General features: G+C 43.5%; 1 protein-coding gene across 1 annotated transcript in view; it reads right to left on the reverse strand.

The window, feature by feature from the left end:
• Window positions 1-10,947: 10,947 nt before the first annotated feature.
• The window catches only part of PHF14 (PHD finger protein 14), a 179,719-nt gene continuing 174,583 nt past the window's right edge, over window positions 10,948-16,083 (reverse strand). Inside the window, exon 18 of the mRNA XM_024577288.4 lies at window positions 10,948-11,319. Coding sequence (XP_024433056.1) covers window positions 11,296-11,319 — 24 coding nt within the window. The 3' untranslated portion in view covers window positions 10,948-11,295. The remainder of the gene's footprint in view (window positions 11,320-16,083) is intronic.

The raw sequence follows: 16,083 nt of genomic DNA on the forward strand, positions 1-16,083 counted from the left end.
TCTCTGTGAGTTTTATCCATCCCTCCCTGTAAACTCATTGACATGCACTCACTGAGATACTCAGAGAAGGCAAACATATCCCTGAGCCCAGATGGAGGAAGGTGCTTGCTTTAACCAGCACTTCCTAATTCGTAATTGCGGGGATTAGGAGGCAGCCTTCCTGCTTACCAACTGCACCTGGTGTGTCTCCACAAGGAACTCCCACCATAGCCTGCACATTCTCTATAAGCTGGTTATCCTCCCAGACACTCAATCTTTTCCCAGCCAGTCCCCCAAAAAGTAAATAAATATTTGTAGATTAAAGGAGAACTGCCTTCTCATCTTTTACAGCTGCCGGCATGCAAGCTGTTAAGCACCGAGTGTTTAATTAATGGACAGATACTGTTCGGCAGCTAGACCTGCATTCAGATGAGTTTGGATTCAAGGTGCCAGGAGATAAAGATCTGAAAGTGGAAAAGCTGGACTGCAGTTTGGTTCATTTATAAAAGAGGCTGTTAAAGGTCAACTGTGTTTTCTTGTGCTAGAGATAAAGAGATGCTATTAAAAACAATTGGAAAGTAATTCATAAGGGAGCAGGAAGTCACTCAGGTTAAATTAATTTGTCTTTCTGATAGTGTGGTATGCATGACGGGAAAGTAAAGTGACCTAAAATCAAGATCTCTCAGAAACAGCCATTGATCATGTCTTCCGCGCAAAGCCACTAGAATGCGCTCCAGGTGCCAGGACCGCCGCTTCAGGCTGATCACAGCTTCCCTGGCGCTCAGTGCAGCCCCTTCCCAGTCTGAGAATTCGCCACTTTCCCCTAAGGTTTGTAAGTGCAGTGGCATTTCTGTGGACACGCTGGGGTGCCCGAGCTTGCTGACATCTCCCCGTTGCCTCCCATGAGCTAACAGTCAGGCACCAGGACATCGCATCCTGCACATGATCCCACTTTCTGACATTTAGCAACATATTAGAACATTCTAGCTCACCGCACTCAACTGACAACCTCCCCTCCTCCCTGTCCTCAGGCCAGCACACCCTTGTTCAAACAAACACATACCAGGATGGAAATGGTTTGTTTATCCAGAGAATATGTCTACAACTATGACTGGCAGGTCACTTAATTCTGCATAGAAACACAATGTATTTTCTCTGTACCTCTCCTTCTCAGGGTATATCCTTTCATGCAAGCACTACAAACTTCCCTTCTCTTCCCAGCACATCTCCTGATGCAGGCTTGTGGTACAACAAAGGGCGATGCTTTTCATGGCCGGAAAGGACAGCCCACTGAGACACACCTTTATCTTCCTCTGGGCAAGATGGGGGTCGAGTCTCTCTGCTGCCAGGCACCAGGATGCACAGGGGCAAAGGCACTTTATCAGACTGTGATCCTGTGCAGACAGCCTGGGTCTGATCAGCTTCTCCCCTTGTTGCCAGAGGAAAACTGCTTGTTGCTCTTCTTTCTTTCTTGGGCTTGGAAATTAATTGGGGTTTTTATTTCCTGAAATCACAGGAATAATGAGCGATTCCCTGCAAAGGTCTGTCTGTGAGCAACCTGTGTTTCGAGACACACACTAATTATAGTCCAGCTCAGCGAGCTGCTCACCCGTTTTCCAGTGTCAGCCAAGGAGAGACAAAGAGGGTTGGAGGCACTTAATGCCACACATGTACCGCTGCTGATCATTTGCAGGTTTGAATAACAGCTTTGTAATTCAGATTCTGCACTAAAAAGGCTTTCCAGCTCAGCTATCACAAGGTTTCTCTGAGCCTGTTACCTTCGGAAAACTAGCGACATGCACGTGTTCAGCAGTAACTAGCACTGGACTGGGAGCACCGTGTTCATCCTCAGACTTCACGTGTGTGACCTTAAGAGGATGTGCTCTATACTATGGTCAGTGGAGGGAACCCCAGAAATGGAGGCTACTGACTGATGAAGGCCCCCCTCCTGCAATGGAAGCTAATGAGAAACAACACATCACGGAGGGAACCAAGAACAGCAGCAACAATAGCTACCCTGATTGGGTGCCTGCTGTTTGTCGTGTGCCATATGCTTATCTCATTTAATTCCTGAAAGCTGCTGGGAAGTAGGGGTTATTGTTTCGTCCTCCAGTATTCAAAGAATTTAAGTGAAGGTAAATTAGTAATCTCTAAGATTAAACTCCTGGCAAATGAAGAGACGAACTATGCCCATGCTGTTTGCTCTGTGCTGGGTATCTGAAACCACCTCCTTTGATTCTGAGTTTACCAATGAAACTGATTTGAGAAATAACTACAGTGTACTGGCTGGATTCTTCTTGTTTTGTCTGGCCAACTCCCCTTCCATCTGAATGTGGAATCAGCCTCCACATCTTCTCGGGCATGCCTCTCCCCCCACACCCCACCACCTCCTTAACATCGGAGCTGCTCTCTTCTTATAGACCCTCCACCCCTCTGTCCACTGCCGATTGGCCCAGAGAGGGACACCTGCCTGAGCCAGGCCAATCCCTAGGACCTCCCATCCCCCAGGCTATAGTTATTTGTGGGTGGGAATGTGAAACAGTAATAATAATAATAATAATATATTAGTGTTTTTTATATGTGAAGCATTTTTTATTTTAACTCGTCTTGTTTTCTAAACAATTCTATGCTGTAGATACTGTTGTTACCTCCATTTTGCAGAGGTGGAGAGTTAAATCCAGATGGTTAGACATCTTGTCCAGTCACATAGCTCGAAAGTTGCAGAGCTGAGACTTGGTTTGTATCAATCAGGTATTGCCTGGGCAATGCTGGGTTAACAATTCAGTGGCTTAGCACATTCTGTGTTATCCCAGATCTGGCTGGCCCCATCTGGGCTCTGCTGTCTGCTCTGATGGTCTTGGCTGAGCTCACTCATGTGGCAGGTCAGCTGGGGTCAGGAGATGTGGCCTGGACCGAGCTGGGTAAGTGGCTGTGCTCTGTGCATCTCTCATGCCTTCTGGGGATTAGAGGGCTGGCCTGGACAAGCCCTTCTAACTGAATAGCCAAAGCGCAGGAGTACAGATGGAAATAAGAGACCTTCTCAGGCCTGGGCTCGGCATCAGCTCACTGCTGTCTCCACCTCATCCAAACGTAGTCATGTAGTGCGAAATGGAGTCCATCTTTTTTGAGGAGAACTTCCAGTCAAAAACAAAAGATAAAGATTTAGGGAGACGTGAAGAATTGGGACCAGTGCCACAATCCACCACAGAACCCCATGTGCTTCTTCAGGAATCTTCCTCCTCAACCCGGGGAATTTCAGTTGGTGGTCGGTAGCTGCTGTTAGAAGATGTGAAGCTTGAGGTTGCCGGCACCCATACTTGCTGGTGTGCAGAAGAAGCTGGTCTGCAGCAGGGTGTGGGGAGAGATGTGGAGACAAAAGACAGACAGTCCCAGGATGGCCGTGATGCTAGGACCAGTCGATCTCAAGCTGCAGCCCTCTCCCTGGCTTTCCTGTCATGTGGACGTTCAAGCCTGCTTCTGAGGGTCTCACCGTAAACTCTCTTCATTAAAGGTTATTTTCCATCAAATGTTACCCAAAGAGTCCCAAGCAAAAAATGCCCCGTAAGTAAAAAAAAAAAGCAAAAGAACAACAAAAAAGAAACCAGACTGCCATAGTTCATGCTAACATAATTTCTTCAACATACATTGTATGCATCTACTATTTGCAGTGGATTATGTTGAAAACTGGGGATCAGACAGGATGGGTAAGGTTGACTCTCTGTCCTCAGGACAAACAACACATACACAGCTTGCAACACTGCAAGATGAGCCCCATTGGCTCCTAAAAGAGGACATGGGACAGGGTGGGATTAAACTCTGACTTGGGCAAAACGGGAATGCCTCAGAGAGGAATCTGTGTGTGCTGTCACGTCCACGTGGTTGGGAGGGTGTCTGCAATCAGGGGGGAGGCAGGAGGTGGATGGTAGGGAGAGGTTTGGTGAGGGGAGTGGTGGCGGGGGCAATGAGCAGTCAGAGGTGTGACACTCCATGGTATTTGATGAGGGGATCAGCATCACACAGCGATGGATAAGAAATTTTAAAGTGAAAAGTTGGAAGGAAGAATTTGTCAGTGTGCCTCTAAGAATTATGCACAGCTGGCAGAATTGTTCTGCCCTACTTAACAGACACTATGTCCCCAGGGGGTCATGGGTTATGGAGAGTGTCCCTTGAGATGGTCCTGCTCCTTTTATCCTGGCACTGAGCTCGCAAAGCAGCGTTTTCTTCATGATTTGGTTTCCCACGTAGGCTGTCCTCTAGGGAAGGAAGGCACTAACCAGACAATCCACTTGGCCCTTCTCTTTCTTAGCATATGTTTTAAGACGGACAGCCTAGTTTATAAAGCAAACTCTTGAGAGTCTAGTGTGTGGTTAGGACTCTTTATTTTACAGAAACCCAGAATAAGTGAAACAAAAAGAGTTTCCCAGAAAACTGTCCGTCTGGCTTCGAAAGAAGGAACTTCAGGCCCCAGAACTGGGTGGGGCCTTCAGGACTTGAGACCTAGAGCTTCGTGTTCTATTCTCATCATTGTTCAGGGGGGTTTTCTCTGAGGTCAAATGTTTAGAGTCCACAAGCAAGAAGAAAGAGAAATGATTTTGCTAGTTCCAGCTGAAAAACCCTAAATAATGCACCCCATTGTTCAGGTTTGGATGCACACATTCGTTTGTGGGGTGCCAGAGGGATGAAATACAGGGCTTGGTCCAGTTCAGGGTCATGTGGCCAAAGATAGTGAGAAAACTATTCCAAAGTTGGGGGTGTGGTGGGAAGGGTATTCTCTTGGGCAAACAAAATCAGCATCACTGCCTTTGTTTATCCTGAGCCAATTATGCTTTATGGCCCTAGGCTAACACTGAGAACCTGAGTCTGAACCTACAAAGTGCAGGACTAGGCCCCAAAGATGGAGCAGCCCATTTTTATCTTGGCACCACTCTTTTTTAAGTCATGATTTGATATGATGCAAATTGAAGAAGTGTTTGGAAAGGTCATAAATTAACTCTGCAAAGGTTAGCTCTGTGGGTAGGATATTAAATTTATACCGAGGTGGAAAACTCTGGCTGAGCGCCAAGTGAAAACAGGGGATGGGTGTCTCTACCTCCTTGGCTCCCTTGGGGAGGCACCCGTGTGCCCGGCAGCACTGACACAGAAGATTTGGAATCAGCAATGTTCTGGATGCCCAGTAAAGGTGACAAGAGGAACAGCATGCCCTGAGGATGTCCAGCCGTTCTCCAGATCTCAGTCCAGGCAGCCGGAAACTCTCCCTGCCTTATCCCCACCGCACCCAAGAAGTTCAACATTGTATTCAAAATGGCACGGGAAGCTTCAGAACTCACAAATGCAAAGGTCAACAATGTTTCACAATTTCTTTTAGCCTCATGTAAAACCAAGAAGTATTTAGGCAGATCAAAAACAGCCACTCATATAGCACTTGCTAAATGGAGAATATTTAAAAGCAGGGCCAAGTATCCAGAGTTTTGAAAGTGAGGCATGAAATGTAATGAGAAAAGCCGTGACCACCAGAAGACAAAGTCCCTGTCGCTCGTTCAGGCACACTCTGAAGCAAAGCACGTCCTCTTTCATGACGTGTCCTCCTCCGTGAAAAGAGCCTGTTGGACAGGTCAATCTCTAGAAATCTTTTTACACTAAAAGATCTACAATTTCTCTAGAATCCCAACCTGTCACGGGATTAATGCCTTAGAGTTTTCTCAGTAGGCTTCCCTACTTAGTGAGGATGATGCTCACACTGGTGTGGGGACAGTGTCTACATACAAGAGGGCACACCCCGCAAAAATGGATGATCTCCTGGAGGGTGGGCCCCCTGCAGTACTGGCTTCCCTGCTAGGTGAGTGTGCTAGGAACCCATCCATATCAGTGTACCAGCTGGCGTTGTGAGAGGCTGTGTTCAGCTTCAGTGCATTTTTTGAACACTCAACACGTTTGCCCATTTCATGATGGGTGGTTTACATGCACACCCGCCCACACCAGCACAGAGTGTTCAGCAGTTTTTGACCAAAAAGGGCATGACCCCCAAGCCCCACCCTCCCTATTCACCCTATCTCACCCGGAGCAACTTTTTTTCATTCCCTGGATGGAAAAAGTCCTCAAAGGGAAACATTTTGCTGATGTGGAAGAGGTGAAACAAACAAACAAACAAAATGGTAGAAACACTAAAAGGCGTCAAAATCAACAAGTTTAGAAACTGTTCTGAGCAGTGGAAAAAACGTGTCAAGAGGTGCATTGCAGCAAATGGGGAGTATTTTGAGAGTGACTGAAATTTAAATGTAAGAATAAGTACACAATTTTTTATAAATAAATTCCATTTTGAGGGGGTCCCTCCTCACACTAAACCATCCCCAGTAATTAATTCATACAGCCTAGAAAAGCATTCAGAGCTCGGCACTTGGAACCTCACAGATCTATGTTGAAATCATGCCTCCTCCACACTACCGGGTGTGACAGGCATTGTGAACAGAGAATCGCTAGGACATGGCTCCTGCCTTTCAGGTGTAGGACACTCCACAGTGGCTTCTTGACTTTGAGTCTGGGAGAAGCAGCAAGGTGAGCACACCGCATGCATCGGGTCTTACACATCCCAAGACAAAACGTGCAGGAGGCAGGGAGAGAAGTGAGCATGGAGGCCAAGAATTACAGAATTTTAAGTTGGAAAAAAAATGGTATCGTTTTTGTCCTTTCAGCAATGAGGGCTAAGAGCTAAAACAGGTAGATGGGCTCTGCTACACAGATTAACAGTGGCCTCAAAAGTGCTGTTTCCTAAGGAACAGGAGGGGGTGGTGCTTGGGCACAAGTACAGTTCTAATGCCCTGTCCACACCAAAAATCCGGGGCAGAGCTTAATGAGCTGCTGGGCCCTCCTTCTGCCTCACGCTGGGAGGAAGACAATCCCACTCAACCTCATCCTCACGTTATCTTGGGTTATCTGACTCTCCCTCTGTTTGTTATATTGTTGTCTTTGGTGAATAAAAGAAAATTCTTCCTGGTACCTGCCTTCCTGAGGAAGGTGGGGCAGAGCTTGGGTCTGCAGTCAACTAGGACGGGGCTTAAATCCTAACTTGGCAGTGTACACAGCAATGAGGTGGAAGTGAGACGGTCAGCGTGCACCCTTTACATCGTTTTGACTATTAAACATTGTGACTATATGACCTGGTTTTAGAAATTTAAATTCAAAAGAAATTTTGGATGTTTATATGTTAAAATAATACGAGCTCCTATTGCAACTAAATCACAAAACTCAAAGGCTTAACACAATATATATTTACTTCTCCCTCACATAACACTCCAAAGCTCATGGTTTCAGGGACCTACGCTCCCTTCAGAATAGGTCTCCTTCCTCCTATGGATCTCAGAGTCCTCTGCATCCAGCTGGCGGGGCAGGGAGCAGGAGGAGGCATGGGCCTAGAAGTAGGGCAGACACTTCTTCCCACCTTGCTTCAGCCAGAATGCAGCCCTATGTCTGCCCCTAACTGCAAAGGGAGCTGGGAACATAGTCTAGCTGTATATCCTGGGGGGAGGAGGAAACGAATTTGGTGAACAGGTAGTGTTTCTGCCACCAGTGAAATGACCTAGCCAAAGAGAATTTTATTTGTTTGTCAAGTAGTTGAAATCACATGTATTGCTACAGCACTGATTTGAAGTTGTAGCACTAAGTCACTCTTCTTACAAGATGTATTTATTGATGTCGATGAGATGTGGACATTCACTATTCTTATCCAATCATCAAATGCCTTAGTGTTAGTTTAAAGGCAGCCATTGAAAGATCTGTTATGAGGGCAAATCTTGAGGGTCCACAGAACATTAGGACTCTGTTCAAGACCCTCTATTTTGTTTGCTTCAAGTAAGATGGAAGGTCACTGTTCTGTTGATGATTCCTAAGTCATAAGACAAAGAGCATCATATGTCTCAAAATGCCTTGAAGGTGGGCACTGTTACCACTGGGGTGTCCAGGACTGAAAACATATTATTTACTGGTGTAAAGAACATGAGAACAAATAAATAATATTACTAGGGGTCTTCATTGGAAAACTATGCATTGTTTAGAGACGCTTTTCCAGGGTTATCTGATTATAGCTTTTCTTGCCTTTGAGCTATATTACAGTTGATGGCAAAGCAAATCACACATGTCTGTGCACGTGCAAATGAACTCTGTGTGGTGGAGGGCCGGCCCTCTTACGAGTTCATGTGGAAATTCATTTCAGTATTCCTAACCTGGAAATGTATCTGATCTTTGGATTCTTTGAATTTGGTTGTAACATCTGCCTGGTTCCTTCGTTAAGAATGCATTAAATAAAATCTATATTGCATGTTCATTTTTCATCTTCACAAGAGTCCTAATTTTATCCTCTTTTAAAATGCATTCTTTACCATTAGCAGTTATTGAGAACTGAGGATTTGTTGATGTTGTCGAGTTCTGGACATTCACTAATCTCATCCACTCACCCATTGCCCTTGTCTTAGATTAAAGGCAAGTGTTGAAAGAGCTGTTACTAGGGCAGAGAGCATCTGGCTCTTGTCAAGCTTTGTTGTCTTTCTTTGGTTTACTTACTTGTTTTGTTTTCTCTTTATGTTATGCCTATCATCATTGCCAGAAAAGCTGTTAGGTAGTACAGCATAAAAACCAGGCAATGAAACAATTTTGCTATCTTCCATTTCCATCCCCACCCCAACTGTTAGGACGTTATGCCAGCATAAAATCATAAGAAAGCCTGTTCTGCTGACATTTCAAGCTCCCACAGAAAATGCTGTGAATCTTCTGAAAAGACCTTATTTGCAAGATTTGTTCAACAAAGAGGTTGGATAAGTATCTTGGATTAAACCTTCAAAGCAGCAGGGCCTTGGTTACTTCTCCTGATTAACCAGGGAACTCTTTGAAACTTCCTTTCTTATCATAATACGTTTTCTGAAACCATCAGCTTTTACCATGAGAAACACTTTGGTAAACACACTCCTCTATGCGTTTCCTCCTAATTAGCAAAACCTTTATTTTGCACAAAAATTTCCATGTTTAAAGTTTATCTGCAAAGAATATTGAGTGTGAAGTATTATAGAATTAGATGGCTAATGGAAAGTGCACTTTTCCTACTGATAACATATCAAAATCTGTTAGTCTGTTCATTAATTTCTAGCTGCTTAGCCTCCAGGAAGCTCAGAGCCGTATTTGTGGCTCGGCTTTAATAACTCAGTGGGACCTGCCTCTCTGCATTCTACCTCTCTCCAGTTTTGACCTTGGTTCCTAATTTATATTTTACTTGTCCCTGATTTTATTTATTTATGCTTACTTTCTTCTGTTATATTGTATAGATTCTATAAGCCATCTCTAATTCTTCTGGGAGTAGTGCAGATATAAAGAAATAAATGTATACACGCCTCTGCATTTAATCTTATAAAAGAAATTCCTGGGAAAAATTACAATTTCCTTTGTCATTGTTCTCTCCTTGTATACTTCATTCAGAGACAATGGAGCACTTAGTTATCCTACTTACCCTGTTCACATTCTATGTAACTATATGAATCCAAAGTCATAGTGAGGTCAGATTGGTGTGCCTCAGTTCCTGCAATGATTTACCTCATAGAAGTGATATGAATTTTCTGTTTCTATACATTTCTCAGCCATATCACTATTTCTTACAGAAGTACTCTCTGATCACCAGAATTCGTCAGTCTTTTCTATAGACATCTCATAAGGGAAGGAAAAAAAAAAGCCTGCCATTATACTTAGAGGTTAAAAATGCAACTTGAATAGGCTTGTTCATGGGATTTGAGTTGCATCTAAAAGCCCTGGTAACCCAGGGCTCCCCAGGTCCCTTTACAGAGGTGAAATCTCCATTGAAGGAACTAAAGCCTTGCCTTAAAGAGGGAAAACAAAAGGCTTGGTTAGCTGCCTTCCCGCCGTAGTGGGGAAAGCCCACTTGATGGTGTGGTATTAAAAGCACACTGACCTTGGAGAACCAAATGTGGGTTCAAGTTCTCGTTTTACAGCTCACTAACGTGTAGTTTCCTGTACCTATAAAATATGGGTAATAATTCCCCTTAGCTTTTGAGGGGTTGTGAGGAGTCAGTGTGAGCATGCCTGGCATGGCAGTAGGAATTAACTGTGTGTGAACCCACGGCTTTTTAAGCTTCTTTCTCTCCTCGTGACCAGCTGCCGTGCTCAGACAACCTTCAGCAACACCTCATCCTGGGGCTGCCCTAGCCCTATCCTTGAACATATTTCATGTTGCTTTAATTACCTATGAGGAAACTCATTTCTGAATTTATTTGCCCATTTGTGGCAGACAGTATTTTCCAAAGATGGTCACATCCATCTCTCCCATTCCATAAGCTCTTCTGCAATGTGCAAGTAAAGAAAGGCAAATTTGGTCTGTGAAAGGATTTGATATCCAGGCTACGGTCGTTCACTTCCTCCACATGGACCCCAGGGTTCAAGTTGTCCTTTTGTTTGTCATCTGGAGGGTTAGTGAGGATGGATGGGATGAGTGCTTTTTTAAAATATGAAATGGGAGATGGAAACTTGAAGACTCCTTTCCAGGAGTATTAATTTGGGGAAGAAATATAAGGAAGTGAGAACCTGAAAACTGATTCCCTTAGGGGATGTATTCTCCAGCCTGCAGGCTATTGCTTTTCCCAGCCACTCCTCTGTGGCATGGGGATTTGAAAACTACTTTTGTTACTAGAAGTCAACAAATCAAAGTGGGACTGAGCTCAATAATGAAAGAAAAGAGTATTTAACTTTGATTTAACAAAGATTCTTCTTTGTATTTCTAAGAATGCACTGTGACTCTCTGGGATGGCGGAGGACATAGAATGTTACATTCCCCAAACTGATTTGGATGTGAAACCACTTTTGGTTTTGTTTTTTTCATGATATGAGAAAAGTGTTCAACTAAACATGCTTTTGGAAGTACTGACTGCATTAGCTATCTGTTGTTGTGTACAAAACACCACACATTTAGCTTCAAACAACACACATTTATTATCTCACAGTTTCTGTGGGTCGGGAGTCTGGGTGCACTTTGCTTTATTTTCTGCAAGGCTGCATTCAAGGTGCTGTCCAGGGATGGGTCTCATTTGACTGTTTCACTGGGAAGAGGTTCATTCTAATCAGGTTTTTGGCAGAACTCATTTCCTTGTGGTTGCAGGACGGGGGGGCCCCCATTTTCTTGCTGTCTGTTCCTTGCCACTTGGGTCTCCTTTCATCAAAACCAAGTGAGCAGAGAGTCTCTTCACATGGCGTATGCTACCATCTTATATAACGTAACAATATAAATGTCTTCATGTTCACTCCATCATCTTTGTCGAAATCAGTTGATTAGAAGCAAGTCATAGGTCTCACCTGCACTCAAAGGGAGGAATTACAGAAAGGCATGGATGTCAAGAGTTAGGAATCATAGTGGTAAGAACTGCAAAATGCCACACAAATGACCTTGTCCACCACCCACACTAAGATAATGGAGCAAATTCTATCGACTCAGGGCTGCATTCCTAGAAAGATCATCTCAGCCCCTTAAAATGGCTGCCTGAGAAGGCTCAGAAAAATTTATTGTTTCTTCTAGCTAAAATCCGCATCCCTTTTCATAGAGCACTTACTTAGAAAACTTGCAGTTGTAAATCTTTTCTCTGTCTCTTTAAGATGTATTTTCTACAACCCAGGAATGTCTTTGTCAATGACCTGGAGGCCATTCCTTCAAATGCGGCCATCATGAAAGATAGGGTCCTTGTCCCCCATTCTCTGTGGGAGGGTCGGAGCCTAGCTCAATGAGCACCAGTTAGCAGATGCAGGTGGCCTAATCACACTGACCCAATTCCCCTCACAACATCCTGTAGTACTTTTCCATGAGCACATTCAGCACGTAAAAGGCACCCTGTTTCTGTTTCAGGGAGTTGAACTCAGTTTACACGGAGTGTCTTTCGCCTACTGCAGTACCCGGAATAAGATCTGTCTCGCCGCCTTTGACAAACTCTGTTTTCTCTGACAGGAGCAACCTTAAGTGTTGATCTCCCACAATCACCTAGAGGTTTTGGTATCATTTTGCTTTTCATTCTAACACATCTACCTTAGCAAAGCTGAGCTTCAATAAGTATGTGTGGATTCTGTGTTTGTAGAATAGCTTCATTATTTCTCCTCTTGTATAACAGACATGATCCTAATGGGTGGTGACTGTTTTAAAACAAATTAATAAAAATTAAAGCACGAGGGGACTTTGATATTGATAAGAACCACAGGCAGAGGAGTACCATCTGGGTTGCAGGTCTGGCTCTGACAGACCAGCCCGGACCATTAGTACAGGGATGTGAATTCTCTTGGTGGTAATGCATGGTTATCTTTAGGCATTTAGGGGGGAGGCAGTCACAGCCTTGCTGGAAGACAGAAACTGAGCTGGAGTGGGTAGCATGATGTGTGACCCAAGTCCCACCCAATGGGAATTCATTCTTTCCCCTGAGGAGTAAGGATAATCTCAGCAGAAAAAAATGTTCCATTTATGCAGGTTAAGCCTGAGTTGGAAGAACTGACAAGATACAAGGAATTGGGGCTCTGCAGGAAGTGTGTTTGCGAAGCAAGGCACACATGGTTCTGGGGCATTGATTTGAGCCCTCCTGTTCAAGAATCTTTCTGAGGCCGTGTTGGGTCTAGAAGGGGTGGCCACATGTGTTCCCCCTGGCCTCCTCCTCACAGGACCACGGATGACCAAAGAGCAGGGTCCTGTCCCTTGTGGTGTCCTGTGAGGAGCAGCTCACTCTCTACAAGACATCTCTCCTCTGACCCTGTAGGGCCAGTTCCTCTGTGTCCCTCAAGCCTGTACCTCCAGACCAGCTCCTCAAAGGGTGTATGTGATTTGTGAATCATGATACACCAAACCAGGAGGAGAAGATGTTCGCCAGGCGTTGAATGAGTACAGAACAAGAGGGTTTTGTAGGTGGTGGTGGTTTGTTTTGTTTTTCAAGGGAAGCTCAGAGCTTCTTTTATGTTTTATAATATAAACTATGGACACAAAGAGCTGAGACATTATATCTGTTCAGTGAACTGCAGAAAATGCAACCTTTACAAACCAGAGAAATGTATCTTCCCTGGGTGTGCTTGGAATATTTAAAGACGAACCTGTGTCTAGCATTTTTGTTCTCAAAGTTTTGGAAATAGCATTCCACGAGATTGTATCTTTTAAAAAACTAATTGTGGTTCCAATTTTGCAAGAGGGTTTTAAATCAACTGTTATTTCCCTAGTTTTGTATCACCTTTCATATTTCAAACTGTATCATTTTTGTCATTGCAATATCACTATATAGTATCCTTGAAAATATGATTCTTAAGAATAGTATTCACTCCCCACCCTCAGCTGATTGGATCCAAAGCCACAGTAGCTCTAAAATTAAATTAAATTCTATATAGATGTTTGCCTCTTCTTTTATATTTTATTTTCTCTCCCAATATTTAGACCTACTTTTCAAGAAAACAATTAATATTTTCATGGAAATATTTATACTTATATTTTTCTTTCATTAGTTGTTTGATTGTAGATTCCTCAGTTTAACATTGTTCTGGTCACATTAAGAAGCTTCAGAACTTGCTCTGAGTATTAGTCATCAGGTTGTGGATTCTGGCCTAGAACCTTGAATATCAATTGATTTCGCTTCAGGGCCTGTTTAGACAAGTAATATTCTTTGTGCTTTGAGTTTCCATCACTATGCGTAGCTTCCCTGAGCTACTTGGTTAAAATTACTAGCTTTTGTTTTTCTATTCTTGCTAGATTTCAATAGCTTTAAGCTTCTTTGGGAATAAAATGTTTTAATGAAATTATAAAAGATATGCTAGAGAAGATATTTCATAAATTTGAAACTATTTGAGAAAAAGAAGTGATTTAATATCTATTATGTCCACTACTTGTTTAGTCTTCATATTGCAGATAAGTCTTAGTGACCTTGGTCTGGGAGAAGGTCTGCTTCCAATGGTCCTAACCGTCACTGCGTTGGTAGCCGACCACTCTCCACCCATAGCTGATTGGGTGTGGGGAAACATGTGACACAGGAACTGTGTCAGGTTACCTCACGTGAGACTAGAATTTGTTAAAAGTTCCTAGAGCTAGAAGATCAGGAGCTTGCCATGGTTAATTTGAAACCAATGATGATGAATACTCAGAAAGAGATGATTTTCACATACACACACACACACACACACACAAAGAGAGGGGGTGGTGTTACTGAGACTAGCTAAGAAAAATAAGTGGAAGACTACAGAAAAGAATGCTGATAATTAGCTACCTTCATTCCAGCCCGTCTGAGGCTTTCTGGCCCTCGGATTCTGTTAGAAATCCCTGCACTCACACATAAAGTTGTCTTTGACACAAATAGGCTTGAGTGGACTTTTATTCTTTACATACTAACTGTTTGTGACTAGGAAATTTTACAACATTCCTGTGAAAAATCAGATTTAAAAATTAGGGCTGACTTTTCTTTTAAAAATAGTAGACTGAACCCATGTTTCTCTCTGCTGCTTCTCTAAGAACCAGTAAAATTGCAGTAAAGAAAGAAAAGGATCTGTAATCACAGGGACAAGGGAAAAATGAGGTCAAATTTTGGACCAGTGGGAAGAGAGCAGGATGAGTGATAAGGGTTTTAGGTAAGCAGAGAAGATGAAACACAGGTGCTTGAAAAGCGGGATGAGAATCAGACTAGTCTATGTTTCAAACCCCATAAAAACTCAAGAAATGGGACCATCCAGCATGGTGGGAAGCTGGAGTGAAGACTGAAGCTGGAAAGGAAAGTGAATAAGGAACAGACATCCAGGTGCATTTCCCCAACCTGCCCAGTCAGGCGAGTGTCCCTCCAGCTAAAGAAAGGGAGTTGTTCCCTGCCCAAAGGAAACCAGAGTCTCCAGATGGAGGGACAGAGGGAGGCTCCGTACTGACTGTGAGGTTGAGTGAGTTTCCATGGGGGCCCATGAGACTCACTAGCCCCACGAGAGCCCTGGCTCCCACACCCCTGGCACACCGTCTGTGCTGAGACTCAGGCCCAGGGTGGAGGCTGTGGCTTTCGTTCTTCCTGCTGGAAACAAACAGGCTCACAAAAAAGAAACAGAGGTGCTGGTATTTGGAGGAGTCTCCAATCGAAGCCTCCTGGGGCAGGGCTCACTGGCCTACGAGCTGCCCCGTGTACACAGTGCCCACTCTGTAAGGAGGAGTAAGTCCAAGATTTCTGGACATACAAGGAAAACTTTCAACAGGAAAGGGGAGAATGAGGGGAACAGGATGAAAAACAGTAATGTGAAATAGCCCAAAGCTTCATTTAAATGAAGAGGAGAGTTTGGAACCACCAGCTTTGTGAGAAAATGGACTCAAATGGGTTAAGATAGGTGGCTGGAATAGAACTCTAACAAGGGGGTGCTACTAGTTTCAGAAAGCAGGACCTGGAAGGATATTTCCTGAGAGAAAAAGAAAATGCAGGACCAGCTGACTGCCTAGGTCATCAACAAAGGCAGTCAGGATATTAAAAAAATGACTTTGCAAATAACCTCATAGAAAAAATGGATACAACATTTGAATGTGTACTTTAGCAAAGATTATATACAGATGGCAAATAGGCACATTAAAAAGCATTCAACATCATCAGTCATTAGGGAATTGCCAATTAAAACCACAATGAGATGCCCATTTGACTGGCTAAAGAGAAATCAAAACAAAGCAAAAGAAAACAAAAAAACACCAAGTGCTAGTGAGGATGTGAAGATGTGAAGCAACTATAGCTGGTACGAATGTAAAGTGTTGCAGTCACTTTGGCAAACATTTTAGTAGCATCTTACAAAGTTAAATATACACTTACCATTTGACCCAGCAGTCCTGTTCCATGTCATTTACCCAATAGAAAAGAAAGGTATGTCCTCACAAAGATCTGTATATAGAAACTTTATTCATAGTCACCAAAACCTAGAAGGCACTCAGATGTCTCTCAACTGGCGAATGGGTAAACACACTGTGGCATATCCATACAATAAACACTACTCAGCAATGAAAAAGAATCAAGTCCTGGTACATGAAATAGCACAGAAAGAAGCCCCCCTCAATAAGTTACATACTGTACAATTCCATTTATGTGATATTCTAGAAAA

This window comes from Desmodus rotundus, chromosome 6 (genome assembly GCF_022682495.2).
Source record: "Desmodus rotundus isolate HL8 chromosome 6, HLdesRot8A.1, whole genome shotgun sequence".
Taxonomy (NCBI): Eukaryota; Metazoa; Chordata; class Mammalia; order Chiroptera; family Phyllostomidae; genus Desmodus; species Desmodus rotundus.